We start from the raw sequence: 17,257 nt of genomic DNA, 5'->3' as shown, positions 1-17,257 counted from the left end.
ATAAAATTACAAACACCTAGTACTTTGTGGCGCACAGACATCATGTGCTACTATCGAGTTTTATATCTTATTGATAAACATAAACAGTCACGTAGAACCGCTTCTTTCCGCACCATCCCGTCGCGCTAGGCACCTATGCCTGGTGCAGTAGTCCGATGCGCTGCCGCATTGTGGTGCATTCGCATGCGTAGTACAGATCTGATCGCCCACTGTGGGAAAACACACAGCAGTGATCAGGTTTGAATTACCCCCTATGTAATATAACTGATACCACCTGTGTTACTTTCTTTATTACATACAAAACCCCATCACACAAGGACAAGCTTACACAAGACAAATATCCACACAATGTCTGTGTAACAATAAAACCATTCCAGGCTCGGTGGGTGGATCTGAGACAATCAGTGTTATTGGAGATTGGCGATTCCCAAGTGTTCGGAGGTTGCACTTCAATGTGATGCTTTTAGTCTAATGCACCTTTTTGGAAACGTCAGCCTGTCGGCACATCTAGGAGCAGTATCAGTCAGGAAGGCCTCCCCCAGGCGGAGAGTAGACCGGCCACATGTAACCAGCTCCAAACAAAGCAATCTGCAGATACGCAGCCAGTGTGCTTTGTAAATTAGGCCCTGAGGGAGCAGCGAGACCGGACAGGGCCACACCTCTGTACAGCACACAGCTCACCCCGCTAGGGAGGCCAATGTAAAATCATAAAAACCGCTTTATTGGTGTATTAAATGTTGTGACTGTACAGTATGTCTGTTTCTTACACCTGTCTTTCACTTGTCTATGTTTTTTTTTTTATCAACTAAGAGATTAAAACAAAACAACCGTGTTTTATTGTACAAGTCTCAAACCAGTAAACACCATATTGTCACCAAGTGCAGCATTACCCCTCATTATAGCTAGATGTGAGGCCTCCGCAGTCACATGTGTGGTATATATAGGTTTGGGATTGTATTTATGGATGCAGCAATAGTATATACTCTGCAATGTACCATCACACTAACTGAGAGTATTACGATGAATAAGCCGCTGGCTTCCGAACCACCAGCACAATTATTACCCTTTCTGAAACGGATGTTCTCATTCCTTAGTGTCTGGCACTACCACCTACCTATACAGCCACCAAGTTCCCCATCCAGCTGCTACAATAACCAAGTACCGACTTTGCCGACCTCCAGTATCTGGTTATTAAAATGCAATGCCCACTAAACAGCTGTTGTCACTATCTGGTTATAACGCCAGGCACCCCACGCAGCTGCTGACACTATCTGGTTATAACACAGGTACCCCACGCAGCTGCTGTCACTATCTGGTTATAACGCCAGGCATCCCACGCAGCTGCTGACACTATCTGGTTATAACACAGGTACCCCACGCAGCTCACTATCTGGTTATAACGCCAGGCACCCCACTCAGCTCACTACCTGGTTATAACGCCAGGCACCCCACGCAGCTGCTGACACTATCTGGTTATAATGGCAGTCACCCCACGCAGCTTCTGACAGTATCTGGTTATAACGCCAGGCACCCCACGCAGCTACTGACACTATCTGGTTATAATGCCAGGCAACCCACGCAGCTGCTGACACTATCTGGTTATAACGCAGGTACCCCACGCAGCTGTTGACACGATCTGGTTATAATGCCAGGTACCCCAAACAGCTGCTGACACTATCTGGTTATAACGCCAGGCACCCCACTCAGCTCACTACCTGGTTATAACGCCAGGCACCCCAAACAGCTGCTGACACTATCTGGTTATAACGCCAGGCACCCCACTCAGCTCACTACCTGGTTATAACGCCAGGCACCCCAAACAGCTGCTGACACTATCTGGTTATAACGCCAGGCACACCATGCAGTGTTTGACGCTATATAACGGCAAGGCCAGCCTGCCATTTTCGGGTTATACCATCGCCAAGTAACGCAATCAGTACCGCGCACGGTCACAGAACAGCCAGGCTGCCCTCACAGCGACTTGTAATCATGCTGCCGATTTCAGTCCATGAATCTGTGTGGGGATTATAAACTTCAACAGAGTCCGAAGTCACAGGAGCCACAAAATTCTGGGCTGTGGCTCTTCCTCCTGCGGCGTACAGCAGCCCATTCACACTGACCACAGATACGCCGGCTCGGGCAATCTTCATTGGTGCCACCTCCAGCCATTTTTCCTACAAAACAAAAGACCAAACATGAGGAAGAAGAAACCCTTGTGTGCACTAGGTGGGGTCAGGAGTTGCTGTGCACAAATCAGCCCTTCCCCTATACTCTCAGTTGGACGCCGCCATAGTTTCCCGGGCGTACATTATACGGGGATGCACATTTATAGCTGTCATTCTAACAACACACTAACATGTTTGTCAGTAACACGTACTCAGGATAGTCCGGATTACGTGTTAGTCTGTTCCGTCTTTTGATTAACTTGAGACACTGGGGGCGATAAACCAATCAGCTTCTTACATTGAAAGGTGACAGGAGCCGATTGGTTGGCACGTTATCTCTCTAATAGATTTGATACATCTCCCCCATAAACATGACTGTTGTATTTTAGGAGAAAAATGTGACATTTGTACTTATTAAGGAGGGCAGTAACACAGTGGCAGCCGCCAGGCTGAGGTGCCCGTTTTACCCTTTCCACCTGCGTGTTTCCGAAATCCGGCAACAGGTTACACAGAGTCTTTCTAAAAAGCAGCTTAGTACAGTCTAGATCTGGCTCCTTCCACTTCCTCCTGTTCCCACAAATCAAGTGCAAGATGCGTGGGGCTGGTTTTGAGTCACTGTGAATTTAATGTTCACTCTGTTTGTAAATATGATACTAATGTCATGTACTAATATCAAATGAGCCTGAGAAAAGAAAGAAGTGTTTGGCAAGAATGAGATATGGCTATTAATAGAAAGCCAGGGTTACAGATGAAAGTTACAGTGTTACTGGGCTCGCACGGCCCTTTCGGCTTACATCTGCCCAGTCTGGAGACAAGTACGGTTATTAACCTCCCAGGCAGGTAGGTACCTGTGACTGCAGAAGAGCCCTTCTGTGGAGCACTAAGATACCAGCGAGGGCTTGTTAGAAGTTTGCAGAGGGAAGACGATTTCTCAGGACAGTGGAATACCCCACAGGGTGAGCGTATGGTAATAAATTGCAGTGGAACATCATTCTGTATCCCTGCTGTACAGAATGAAATGCGCCAAGGCAAGAGAACAATGTATAATCAATAGAACACATTTTTGGTCATGTCCCCCAGTGACCTAATCTGAGATCTGGGATCTCTCTGCTCTTTGCGAGCTCACACTAGGTGAGGTTAGGAAACTGGCATACGTGGAGATTGCCCTAGGACACTTGGCAGTGGATGAGCCATCTTGTGGCGATCACATGTAATGCAAAAGAGAACATAGGCTTAATACCTCTTCAAAGGAAAACCTTTCCACAGTGTTCAGGGCGTCCTGCTCCTCGTTCCAGCCGCCCACTGCATACAAACAGTCATTTAAATAGGCAACACCCAGATATGCCCTTCGGGTGCCCATAGAAGGAAGGGCAGTCCAGCGCTTGGCAATGGGATCAAACACTTCTGCTGAAGCAAGTTCTAGCCCCTCCTGACCAATTCCACCAACGACATAGATCAGCCCTATAAAAGAGAACGTTACAATGAGTGAAGCCAATTCCAACTTCATTCTAATGAGCTGTGGGCAGCCTTGTCACTCTGTACAGGATTCAGTACAACAGTGCCTCTAGTGGCTGAATGCTCACAGTACAAGGCACAATACTTATCCACAGCTATATATTGTACAAAGCATCTCTCTGAGATGGGAGTACCACTGTTTTATTCTGAAAGAACTGCACTATAAAACACAGATAGTATTGCACTGCAAGTTACCGTTACATTTCTGCTCTATTTCAGTTTGTCATTGTATGGGTTAGAGGGGGCTTCTCCACGTGAAACAAAGAATGATCTATGTACTACCTGTGTGCAGCAAGCACTTCCCCTACACCCCCGTGTGCTGTGCCTGCAGTCCCACTGTCTACGTACTACCTGTGTGCAGCAAGTACTTCCCCTACACCCCCGTGTGCGGTGTCTGCAGTCCCACTGTCTACGTACTACCTGTGTGCAGCAAGTACTTCCCCTACACCCCCGTGTGCGGTGTCTGCAGTCCCACTGTCTACGTACTACCTGTGTGCAGCAAGTACTTCCCCTACACCCCCGTGTGCGGTGCCTGCAGTCCCACTGTCTACGTACTACCTGTGTGCAGCAAGTACTTCCCCTACACCCCCGTGTGCGGTGCCTGCAGTCCCACTGTCTACGTACTACCTGTGTGCAGCAAGTACTTCCCCTACACCCCCGTGTGCGGTGCCTGCAGTCCCACTGTCTACGTACTACCTGTGTGCAGCAAGTACTTCCCCTACACCCCCGTGTGCGGTGCCTGCAGTCCCACTGTCTACGTACTACCTGTGTGCAGCAAGTACTTCCCCTACACCCCCGTGTGCGGTGCCTGCAGTCCCACTGTCTACGTACTACCTGTGTGCAGCAAGTACTTCCCCTATACCCCCGTGTGCGGTGCCTGCAGTCCCACTGTCTACGTACTACCTGTGTGCAGCAAGTACTTCCACTACACCCCCGTGTGCGGTGCCTGCAGTTCCACTGTCTACGTACTACCTGTGTGCAGCAAGCACTTCCCCTACACCCCCGTGTGCGGTGCCTGCAGTCCCACTGTCTACGTACTACCTGTGTGCAGCAAGCACTTCCCCTACACCCCCGTGTGCGGTGCCTGCAGTCCTACTGCATCTACCTGTGTGGTCAGCTGCAGTGACAGCTAGGATCTGACACTGAATCTCTCTCTCTGTACATTGTTTGGGACTTGTAGTCTACAAAACAAAACAGTAATAAAATGCCCACACAGTAGTTATTTACATTTTCTTGTGCAAAAATCCTTCCACTTGCCAATATACAGATGCGTCCTCATACATCTAGCCGCAATACGCCGCGCAGCACGAGATGGCTTGGGTGAGTGAGTCGGCAGGTCCCGTCCAACTCTGCTAACGTCGGCCGTTTTTTTTGCAGCAAATGCGTCTTTGCCGCAATGAAATGGACACATGAGGAGACTGATGATTAAGTTGATATATGACACATGTATTGTGTGTGACTGAGTCTGTATATGGAGCAGAACAGAACTTGTACTGGCTGCTTCGTATACGGATTCAGAGACTCAGTAGCACACAGATATACAAGCGTCATATATCAGATTAATCAACAGAGTCTCCTTGTGCGTCCTAGTTACACTGCATTGCGACTAAATAAATCTATGTTCTGATGCACTCAGCAGAGAATCTCACATTGTTATTATGCATTTAAAGATGAAAAGTAACAAAAGAATAAAGAGAGTGGTAATAATACCACCATGAGAATCACTGTGTCCTTTCCAACCACACCATACGTCTAGATGTCACATGTCCTTCTTCCCCGACATAGGCCCTCATTGCAAGTTGATCGTTAGCAGCTTTTGGTCGCAGCGCGGCGATCAGGCAAAAAAAAATCGTCAAATCTGCGCATGCGTATGGTACGCAGTGCGCATGCGCGACGTTATTTCACACAAAACTATGAAATTTCACACAAGGTTGAGTGACACTTTTCAGTCGCTCTGCTGATCAGTGAGTGATTGATAGGAAAGGGGCGTTTCTGGGAGGTAACTGACCGTTTTCCGGGAGTGTGCTAAAAAACGCAGGCGTGTCAGGTAAAAACGCAGGCGTGCCTGGGGAAACGGGGGAGTGGCTGCCCGAACGCAGGGCGTATTTGTGACGTCAAAGCAGGAACTAAACGGACTGCAGTGATCGCAAGGTAGGAGTAGGTTTGGAGCTACTCAGAAACGGCATGAAAATTTTTACGAGCAGTTCTGCTAACCTTTCGTTCGCACTTCTGCTAAGCTAAGATACACTCCCAGAGGGCGGCGGGTTAGCGTTTGCACTGCTGCTAAAAGCAGCTAGCGAGCGATCAGCTTGGAATGAGGGCCATAATCCCCACCCACACAGCAAGGTTCCCAACTAAACCCACATCATCCGGAACACAGGTTCTCAAACTCGGTCCTCAGGACCCCAACAGTTCATGTTTACCAGGTCTCTTCACAGAATCACAAGTGAAATAATAACCCCACCTGTGGCTCTTTTAAAATGTGTCAGTGAGTAATAAATACACCTGTGACCAGGGTGACATGGAAAACGTGAGCTGTGTGGGGGCCTGAGGACAGATTTTGAGAACCACTGATGTAGAACAAGCCTGGCTAACCTATGGCTCTCCAGCTGCTGTAAACCTACAAGTCCCAGCATGCCGTGCCACAGTTTTACTTTAAGAGAATGCTTAAACTGTGGCAGGACATGCTGGTATGTGTAGTTTCACAACTGCTGGAGAGCCACAGGTTTTCCAGGCCTGATCTAGAACATTGGGGGCGATTCAGATCTGATCGCTGCTGTGCGTTTTCGCACAGATGGCGATCAGATCCTAACTGTGCACGTGTATGTGCTGCAATGCGCACGCACGTCGGAAAACAACAAAGGGCATCGCTGGTCAGCGACGGGATGGTGCGAAAAATCCGTTTCCAAGGTGATTGACAGGAGGAAGCCATTTGTGGGTGGTAACTAACCGTTTTCTGGGAGTGTCAGGGAAAACGCAGGCGTTAACAAGCGTTTCAGGGAGGGTGTGTGACGTCAGCACCGGCCCCGATCAGCCCGTTCTGATCGCACTGGAGGAGTAAGTCCTGGGCTGCGCACAGACTGCACACACTGGTAAAAACCAGACACTGGTGAGAGAGGTGCGAACGGATTTGCAGCTGTCCGCTGACTGAGGGGCTTTGTAGCAGCTCGGCGTACACATGCGATCACACAATTGCACAACAAATATACACTCCCCTTGGGCGGCGACTATCTGATCACAGGACAGCAATATTAGCAGCCTAGCGATCAGGTCTGAATCACCCCCATTGTTTCTCATAGAGCGCGGCAATAACCACTGGGGCAGGCGAGCGGGAGACTAACTGAACGCCAAAAGGTTGGGTCATCTGCTCACATCCCTCTCTGCAGATATTATACATTGGTGACATAAACTGATTTGCTGGTTGTATATTACAGTGCTGGCAACACCCGGCTATATGAGGCTGGTTTCCCAGGGCACCGGTGGGATCCGGTCTGAAGATCGACAGTATCTAGGTCGACAATGTTTAGGTCGACCACTATAGGTCGACAGTCACTAGGTCGACATGGATGGAAGGTCAACAGGGTTTCTAGGTCGACATGTGCTAGGTCGACAGGTCTAAAGGTCGACATGAGTTTTTCACATTTTTTTTCTTTTTTTGAATTTTTTCATACTTAACGATCCACGTGGACTACGATTGGAACGGTAAAGTGTGCCGAGCGAAGCGAAGGCACCATGCCCGAAGCATGGCGAGCGAAGCGAGCCATGCGAGGGGACGCGGCGCACTAATTTGGGATCCCGGTCACTCTCCGAAGAAAACTAAACAAAAAAACCCCCAAAACCTCATGTCGACCTTTAGACCTGTCGACCTAGCACATGTCGACCTAGAAACCCTGTCGACCTTCCATCCATGTCGACCTAGTGACTGTCGACCTATAGTGGTCGACCTAAACATTGTCGACCTAGATACTGTCGATTTGATGAACCACACCCGGCACCGGTTAGGTGGCAGGGAATATATAAATACCAGAAACCTAATACCACAGCTATATGTCACCTTGTCTCTCGCAGCAAGCAAAGTTAAATCTCGGCACAGTCATCTTCCCAACCATCTGCCAAGTGTTGTCCTCCGGGGAAAAGCGCTCAATGCCATTTCCAATCTCTGACCCTACCCAGCCACCTGCAGGAAAACATACGTGACGTGACATATACATAGATTTACAGAGAACATTTCCAGCTGGAATCTCTCACGCTGAGCTTGTTTTCAACAAACATGGAAGCTTAAAGCGTCCTGCAAGGCTGTGTAAAGAGATAGGACTATAATATGTTGCTAAAAACCATACAGTGAAAAGATGGAAAGCGGCACTCACCCATAGCATAGATGACGCCATGACAGGAGCACACCGCTAGACCACAGCGTGGCTGGTTCATAGAAGGGACTGCGGCCCACTGCTTACTCACAGGGTCGTAGCATTCTACGCAGTCAAAAATCATGGAGTCCTTCTCACCTGAGGAGGAAGAGATGTCTGGTGCTTAATGTATGGGTCTTCATCCTGCAGCCCTCCAGCTGCTGTAGAACTACACATCCCAGCAGGCCCCACCTCAGGTTTTAGCATGCCTTAATAGCAAAACTGTGGCAGGGTATGCTGGGATGTGTGGTTCCACCACCGCTGGAGGGCTGCAGGTTGAAGGCCCATGCATGGGTTACACCCAATAAACAGTTTGTTACAAATGCATAGCAATACCAGTCAGCTTCGCCTGGATTTTAATTCACTGTCTCTATTACAAGTTCATACCTCCCAACCTGTGATAGCTGCAACTTGGGATCCTCGCGCACAAAGAAAAGGGGCATGGCCTTGGCTGGATGGGGGTGTGGCTTAGGGCTGGAGGGCATGGCCTAAACGTCACATCCACTGTTATCATTTTGGGGGAGTGGCCAACACTCCCCAGCAGCTGGGCAGCCTCCGGCTCACTTCTCTGCACTGTTTAGATGCTGAGTGCACGTGCATGCCATCTATTCAGAGACCACCCATTGCTTTGCTGTACAGAGGAGTGGAGATCAAAGGCTCCCCCCTAAGCTTCCCCTCGCCTGCGGGACACTGTGGCCTGCGGGTGAGACAGCGGGACAGTGGGCGTCATTCAGACCCGGCCACTGATGCGGCCTGCAGTCCAGTTTACAGATAGAGGTAAACTGCTCATGCGCAGCGGCTGAATGGGCATACACATTGGATAGCAGCAGGCTTTCGCAGGGCGGCAATGGGGCGTTGGGGGGCAGTCGGTCCGATTAAAAAAAATGGTGGCTGACCGCCTGACACCGCAGCCTGGCTGCGCTGCCAGCGGTCAACCATAGTTCTAACGCATCTGCAACCTAATTGTGGACATATCAGGAGGCGGCCTCACACATGCTGGGTAATGCATTCACTGGGGGCTATCCAATTAGCAGGGACGTGCAGTCAGGGAAGGCAGAGCCTCACCTGACATAATGATTAAAATAATACAAAGAAGATTTTTATAACAGATCCTGTGTCATAAATATCTGCTTTGTATTATTCCAATCATTCTTACAGTGGAAACGCGGCCAAACCTGTTAGAAAGGAACTATCACTTTTCAAGGCTTAGTACATCCCACCCTAAATCTTAAGTATCCCTGTTGTCCTATAGAAATGTCAGGAGGTTTGGTTTATATGTTGAATTAAAATAAAAACTCACAAAGTACAGTATGAAGCACAGAGTTTGACAAAGAAGCTGCTGATTGGTTAGAGAATGATCTAGAACACTCCGGTAATGCGGGTGTAATAGCCGCTCTTCAGTGGTCTCTCGGTCACTATTAGGGCGGCTTTACCCTCGTATTGTAGTTTATTTTTGGAACCAGTATCATTTAACACACAAATCATGGAGAAGCGTATTAGAGTGATGTAATGGGGATAGACCCTTTATATGCCATGGCCTGGCCACTATGACTAGTAACTTGTGATGTCATAGGAAGTCATACTTATTACTGCTCCCAGGCTGCAACAGGCCAGTACCATTCTGAGCAGACGACTGTGAACACCTGTCCTGGTAAGTGACATTTCTTTGGCTTTATATTTATTAGTAAAACTATTCAGAAACTAATAGCAGTATAATAATTATCAGAATAAACCTGTATACAATAATAAATAGCAGCAACAAATCACAGGCCTGAGGCTGACCTTCTGTCACTGATTACATTCTGTGACAACCTGGCGGTGATTATTATTATTTATACGGGGCCACAAGTGTTCTGCAGCGCCTTACACAGAAGCAGAACATACGCTAATATGACATAGGGCCTGATTCAGAAAAGATCAAGTAACTGTGCACCTGGGTAATACCATGCTGCACTGTAGGTGGGGTGGGTAATACCATGCTACAATGCAGGTGGGGTGGGTAATACCATGCTGCACTGTAGGTGGGGTGGGTAATACCATGCTACAATGCAGGTGGGGTGGGTAATACCATGCTGCACTGTAGGTGGGGTGGGTAATACCATGCTACAATGCAGGTGGGGTGGGTAATACCATGCTGCACTGTAGGTGGGGTGGGTAATACCATGCTGCACTATAGGTGGGGTGGGTAATACCATGCTGCACTGTAGGTGGGGTGGGTAATACCATGCTGCACTGCAGGTGGGGTGGGTAATACCATGCTGCACTGTAGGTGGGGTGGGTAATACCATGCTGCACTGCAGGTGGGGTGGGTAATACCATGCTGCACTGTAGGTGGGGTGGGTAATACCATGCTGCACTGTAGGTGGGGTGGGTAATACCATGCTGTAGGTGGGGTGGGTAATACCATGCTGCACTGTAGGTGGGGTCAGTGTCAGACTGGGACATGAAGGGCCCATCGGGAGAATGCTATGGTAGGGGACCATGCTTAGGTGTGTGGCCAGCTTCCAAAGAGGTTTTGGCTAATCATTAGACAGGACATGGCCTGGGCTCCCTGATAACTATATATAGTAAATACTGCTAGTGCATGATGATAAAGTACCAGGTTACTAACTCAATGCACTGTAGAAAATACACCATAGTCCTGTGCAGTATAATGTAACATACAGTATGTATAATGAATACCTCAATTGCAGTCTGACCTGATCCCTACAGGAGGATGTGGGCCCACAGGTAATGGGGCTCTCCGGGGGTTACCCCTGTACCCAGGGTTACTGTTTAGCATTTCTCCACCAGATGTATTAATATGTATATATATCATGTAGGCTAATAATACAATAGTATATATTTATTATGTGTATGTATATATATTATATAGGCTGCTAATTTTTATATTTTTGTGTTTCCACTCAACAGCGTCAATATATCAGCAAGAAGGGATTTCTGCAGGGTCTGTGCACAGGCCGTACAGAGATCGGTCACCTGTAAGTAATGTAGACAGCGCTGTGACATCATATGCTGTGAAAAGCAGTTGTGCACTCATTTCCTATGATGGTTAGAGGGGACACATGGGGAAATCAGCCTGTACCCTGAAAAGTGCAAACTAACATCAGATAACAAAGTAATTAGGGCTCTTAAAAGGTGTTAAATACCTGATTTTTTCATTATTTAATACCAATGAAAGATAATAGAACGCCGGTGTTTTACAGGAATTGCTCTAGATAAAGATGGGGCATAAAATGCCTGTAAGTAGATTTGGTGTGTGTCAGTTTTGCCAATTGTTAAAAACACCTGTAACTCCCACCTACAAGCCTAAAAACACCGGTCCCAACAATACAATTTTGCAGAATATCATCCCAAACATGACATGATTGGCCAAATTAAGCTAATTAAAAACTTCTAAGTGCCTAATTAATCATTAGTGGGAGTGTCCCAGGGGTTCTGAACCAAGTCCCGACATTTTTACCTCACAATAGGGATTTCCCAAACTTTACACCTGCTCAGGGGCTGCAATAAAAGGCCGCCTTAAATCTCACAGAGAGTAAATGTGGCTAAATTTGCGTAAGGCTAATTGAATTCAACCCATAGTGTGTAATAATAAGAATTTACTTTCCGATAATTCTATTTCTCGTAGTCCGTAGTGGATGCTGGGGACTCCGTCAGGACCATGGGGAATAGCGGCTCCGCAGGAGACAGGGCACAAAAATAAAGCTTTAGGATTAGGTGGTGTGTACTGGCTCCTCCCCCTATGACCCTCCTCCAAGCCTCAGTTAGGATACTGTGCCCGGACGAGCGTACACAATAAGGAAGGATATTGAATCCCGGGTAAGACTCATACCAGCCACACCAATCACACCGTATAACTTGTGATCTGAACCCAGTTAACAGTATGACAAACGTAGGAGCCTCTGAACAGACGGCTCACAACAATAACAACCCGAATTTGTTTGTAACAATAACTATGTACAAGTATTGCAGACAATCCGCACTTGGGATGGGCGCCCAGCATCCACTACGGACTACGAGAAATAGAATTATCGGTAAGTAAATTCTTATTTTCTCTAACGTCCTAAGTGGATGCTGGGGACTCCGTCAGGACCATGGGGATTATACCAAAGCTCCCAAACGGGCGGGAGAGTGCGGATGACTCTGCAGCACCGAATGAGAGAACTCAAGGTCCTCCTCAGCCAGGGTATCAAATTTGTAGAATTTTGCAAACGTGTTTGCCCCTGACCAAGTAGCAGCTCGGCAGAGTTGTAATGCCGAGACCCCCCGGGCAGCCGCCCAGGATGAGCCCACTTTCCTTGTGGAATGGGCCTTGACAGATTTAGGTTGTGGCAAGCCTGCCACAGAATGTGCAAGTTGAATTGTGCTACAAATCCAACGAGCAATCGTCTGCTTAGAAGCAGGAGCACCCATCTTGTTGGGTGCATACAATATAAACAGTGAGTCAGACTTTCTGACTCCCGCCGTTCTTGAAATATATATATATATTTTCAATGCCCGGACCACGTCCAACAACTTGGAATCCTCCAAATCGTTAGTAGGCGCAGGCACCACAATAGGCTCGTTCAGGTGAAACGCTGACACCACCTTAGGCAGAAAATGAGGACACGTCCGCAGTTCTGCCCTGTCCGTATGGAAAATCAGATATGGGCTCTTATATGATAAAGCCGCCAATTCTGATACTCTCCTGGCTGAAGCCAGGGCCAGTAGCATGGTTACTTTCCATGTAAGATACTTCAACTCCACCGATTTGAGCGGCTCAAACCAATGGGATTTGAGAAAATCCAAGACTACATTAAGATCCCACGGTGCCACTGGGGGCACAACCGGGGTCTGTATATGTAGTACTCCTTTTACAAAAGTCTGGACTTCAGGAACTGAAGCCAATTCTTTCTGGAAGAAAATCGACAGGGCCGAAATTTGAACCTTAATGGACCCCAATTTGAGGCCCATAGACAATCCTGTTTGCAGGAAATGTAGGAATCGACCCAGTTGAAATTCCTCCGTGGGGGCCTTCCTGGCCTCACACCACGCAACATATTTCCTCCAAATGCGGTGATAATGTTGTGCAGTCACCTCCTTCCTGGCTTTTACCAGTGTAGGAATGACCTCTTCCGGAATGCCTTTTTCCCTTAGAATTCGGCGTTCAACCGCCATGCCGTCAAACGCAGCCGCGGTAAGTCTTGGAATAGACACGGTCCCTGCTGAAGCAGGTCCCGTCTTAGAGGTAGAGGCCACGGATCCTCCGTGAATATCTCTTGAAGTTCCGGGTACCAAGTTCTTCTTGGCCAATCCGGAGCCACTAGTATCGTTCTTACTCCCTTTTGCCGTATAATTCTCAGTACTTTTGGTATGAGAGGCAGAGGAGGGAACACATACACTGACTGGAACACCCACGGTGTTACCAGAGCGTCCACAGCTATTGCCTGAGGGTCTCTTGACCTGGCGCAATACCTGTCCAGTTTTTTGTTGAGGCGGGACGCCATCATATCCACCATTGGTTTTTCCCAACGGTTCACAATCATGTGGAAGACTTGGAAGATCGTGTCTGCTGAGGAAGTCTGCTTCCCAGTTGTCCACTCCCGGAATGAATACTGCTGACAGTGCTATCACATGATCTTCCGCCCAGCGAAGAATCCTTGCAGCTTCTGCCATTGCTGTCCTGCTTCTTGTGCCGCCCTGTCTGTTTACGTGGGCGACTGCCGTGATGTTGTCCGACTGGATCAACACCGGCTGACCCTGAAGCAGGGGTTTTGCCAGACTTAGAGCATTTGCCAGCAGGACTCACTGAAAATAAAAAACCTAAAAACTTTTTCTAAGCAGCTCTTTAGGAGAGCCACCTAGATTGCACCCTGCTCGGACGGGCACAAAAACCTAACTGAGGCTTGGAGGAGGGTCATAGGGGGAGGAGCCAGTACACACCACCTAATCCTAAAGCTTTATTTTTGTGCCCTGTCTCCTGCGGAGCCGCTATTCCCCATGGTCCTGACGGAGTCCCCAGCATCCACTTAGGACGTTAGAGAAATACAGTGTAGTACAGTATATAGAAACATTCTACACGCCACAGTGTCCATCAATATGACTGTTGTTTTGTATTTTTTTTACAGACCTCGTAATAAGACTCGACGAGGTGGTAGACTTCTTTGGCAGAGTGCTGGTGAATGGATAAAGCACCTGTACATCAGTCTAGGGAATGTGAGGGAGACTGAGCTGTATGGCTCTGGCATACAACACTTGGGCAGTACGGGTGGTGTAATGGTTATCATAACTTCCTCACAGTACTGAGGTCATGGGTTCAGTTCCCACCACGGCCCTTACTGTGTGGAGTTTGCGATTACACTAACCGTAACTAATTTGCATTGGTCCTAGACCACCAATCCAAGGCACGCCTGCAAGTCCCCCGAGGCACCCCAGGGTAACTAGGCACACAGTTTGAGAACCACTGCTTTAATCCAAACATGAAATTAAGAAACATCTACAGCGGTGCTCTCATACATCATTGCTGCAGCCATGCCAAACCGCTCTTCTCAGCGCGTCAAGTCCCATGAGACTCTACCTGCGCAAATCGTCTCTTTTGCCCGATAAAGCGTCATAGTCACAATGCTATGTGACTAGGACGCATCAGGAGACTGCGCTGGTTAATTTGATATGTGGCACTTGTATATATTGTCTGTGACGAAGTCAAAATCTGTATAGGACCATGCTAGGATGTAGCGGCCGCTGCTTTATTCCACGCCACGTTCTGTTGTGCTTTATATACAGAGTAAGTCACACACAGATACACAAGTGTCACATATACAATGAATCAGTGTAATCTCCTGGTGCGTCTCACTAAGACACATTTTTCGTGCTCGCAAGCAGAGTCAGACGTGACCTGGCGGATCACTCACACCTGGAGTCTCTCGCTGCATGGCGTATTGAGGCTAGATGTATGAGGACACATCTGTATCAACTTTACAACCGGAATAAATCAATCTCTCTCTCTTTCGGATATATTTATTTCCGGAAAATCCCTTAAAAGCTGACACATAATGTAAGTGTCCCCTGGATGTATTACAGGGGTTCTGCAGCAAATATCAGTTTCCATCCCAATAGCAGCCCCCATAGGTGTCTATATTGCGAGAGTTACTAAGCTCTGGAATGGGAAGTATTCTGGAGCTCAGCCCCGATAGCGCACGCCTTCTTGTGTTGCCTACATTATGAATGTAGTCACTGTAACTACATCCCTATCTATCCCTGCTCTGTGGTGGAGTATAATAATAATGTGTGTGTATGTATATATATATATATATATATATATAAAGAAGTCGGGACCACAGGGGGCAGAGACAGGGATGTGGGACGGCGGGAATCTGTGGCCAGGTAGTGTGTTGGGGGGGGAGGGAACTCTCGCCCAGTGGTCACTGTCTAATATACTGTAATGATGAAATATTGTTCCCATTACATTAGCCGCCACTGACACCCCCATCTCTGCTTACCCTAGTCTGCTGATGATCATCTGTAACCTTTATGGCCATATTGTTATCTTCTAAATGTAATGTAATAAACCTGTAACATTTAGTAACTAGCTTGTATTGATGGTTACACGCAATATTCCTCCTAAAAATTTTTTTCCCCCTCTGTCCACAGTACCATCATAGGCTCAGGCAGATGGAGCGAAGAAGAAATAAGTGACTTTCGTAGCTGCAGAATGCCAATATACCTATTGTCCAATCACTCACCCTTCAATGCTGTAACTAGACTTATCGTTTGTCTCGCCTCTCCACATCTACCTTCCCCCACCCCCCTTCCCACTGCCAAGCCTTAGAAACATAGAACTTGACTACAGATAAGAAACACGTAGCGCAGAGGTTCCCAAACTGTGTGCCGTGGCTCCTTGGGGTGCCTCGGGACACTTGCAGGGGTGCCCTGGGTTGGTGGTCCAGGAGCAATTCAAATTTTTAATGGTCAATATAATAGGCAAAACCAGTGCTGGTGGCTGCCAGTCATAAAATATGTGGCCAAACAGAAGCAGATCTTGTCCCTCACCACACAACTGATCCTAAGGATGACATATAAACGCGATCTACTTAATGTAATATTTCTTTCTAAATTTCTCAATAAGAAATTTTTGGCCTAGGGGTGCCGTGAAAAAAAATTCTGATATTCTAGGACGCAGTGATTCAAAAAAGTTTGGAAACCACTGACTTAGCGCATCCAGTCTTTCTTACACCTGCTCTCCTTCCCCTATAGAATACGCCTCAAATTCTCACCCTCACGTACAAGGCCCCCTCCAACTCCCCTGCTCCCTACATTTCCAACCTCATCTTCACACATACTCCCTCCCGCCTTTCTTCCGCTCTGGTAACTACAGCGTTTTCCCATTGTCTTTCCCTCACAATGTTCACATTTATGGCCTTCTGCACTGTTTCCGTTGTGCACGTGACTCCTTTTACCTTTGTCACTTACAAGGTTCTCTTCTTTTTACAGGAACAAGGAAGAAGAAGAATATCCGGGGGCAGGTGTATGGGACAGTGACATCCCATACACCAGGCTAAAGTAACATCTAAGTATGGGTGTGACAGCTTTATAAACTGCTGCCTTAGGTGTTCTAATCCATGTGAGCCAATGGTGGGTATTAACGCACTGAGGTGCATGTTGAGGTCAGCTGTAATCACTCTTGGATCTAGGAGAGGCTGAAAGCTTCGTGGCAGATTGGAGGAAGTTCTTCCAGCCTCTCCTAGAACCAATAGTGATCGCAGCTGACCTCAACAGGCACCTCAGTATGGCAATACCCCCCTCACATAGATTAGAACACCTAAGGCAGCAGTTTTTCAAAGACCAACACCTGATCACAACCATCGGGGGGAATGTAATATCTACCCCCCACCCCCCTCCCCTGCATCAAAAATGATAAAGAACCCTTCCAGCAAGTTCCATCAAGACCCTGAAGACCAGCACCACGATGACCTGCAAAACTGCAGCACACAGAACACCAGGGCAGCTTAAAACAGGCGGCAGGAGTTTCCCACCTTCACCCCTGTTGCCACCACAGCGCCCCGTCACCCCGGGCAGCTGAATAAGCGCCCCTCCAGCTGGTGCCCCTGCGTTGAAGCAACAATAAAAAACAAAACAAAAAAAACTATAGCTCTTTGCTGTGTAAGACTCATTTTTGTGGGGATCTGCCTA

At 47.8% G+C, this 17,257-nt stretch overlaps 1 protein-coding gene and 1 long non-coding RNA gene across 7 annotated transcripts in view; one reads left to right on the top strand and one right to left on the bottom strand.

Moving 5' to 3' along the window:
* Positions 1–813: 813 nt before the first annotated feature.
* Positions 814–17,257, bottom strand: part of IPP (intracisternal A particle-promoted polypeptide) — a 78,373-nt gene continuing 61,929 nt past the window's right edge. For all 6 annotated transcript variants that reach the window (XM_063939374.1, XM_063939378.1, XM_063939375.1 and 3 more), the window contains 4 exons: positions 8,048–8,185; positions 7,735–7,857; positions 3,406–3,626; positions 814–2,174 (listed from right to left, as the gene is read on the bottom strand). In XM_063939374.1, coding sequence (XP_063795444.1) covers positions 1,950–2,174; positions 3,406–3,626; positions 7,735–7,857; positions 8,048–8,185 — 707 coding nt within the window. In that variant the 3' untranslated portion in view covers positions 814–1,949. The remainder of the gene's footprint in view (positions 2,175–3,405; positions 3,627–7,734; positions 7,858–8,047; positions 8,186–17,257) is intronic.
* LOC134957447 (uncharacterized) lies at positions 9,681–16,702 on the top strand. The gene is made up of 4 exons (XR_010186603.1): positions 9,681–9,737; positions 11,000–11,067; positions 15,719–15,821; positions 16,559–16,702. It is a non-coding gene; the product is annotated as an uncharacterized LOC134957447 (long non-coding RNA).

Source organism: Pseudophryne corroboree, chromosome 9, assembly GCF_028390025.1.
Source record: "Pseudophryne corroboree isolate aPseCor3 chromosome 9, aPseCor3.hap2, whole genome shotgun sequence".
In the NCBI taxonomy this organism is placed as follows: Eukaryota; Metazoa; Chordata; class Amphibia; order Anura; family Myobatrachidae; genus Pseudophryne; species Pseudophryne corroboree.
This window is presented reverse-complemented; position numbering and strand designations above follow the sequence as displayed.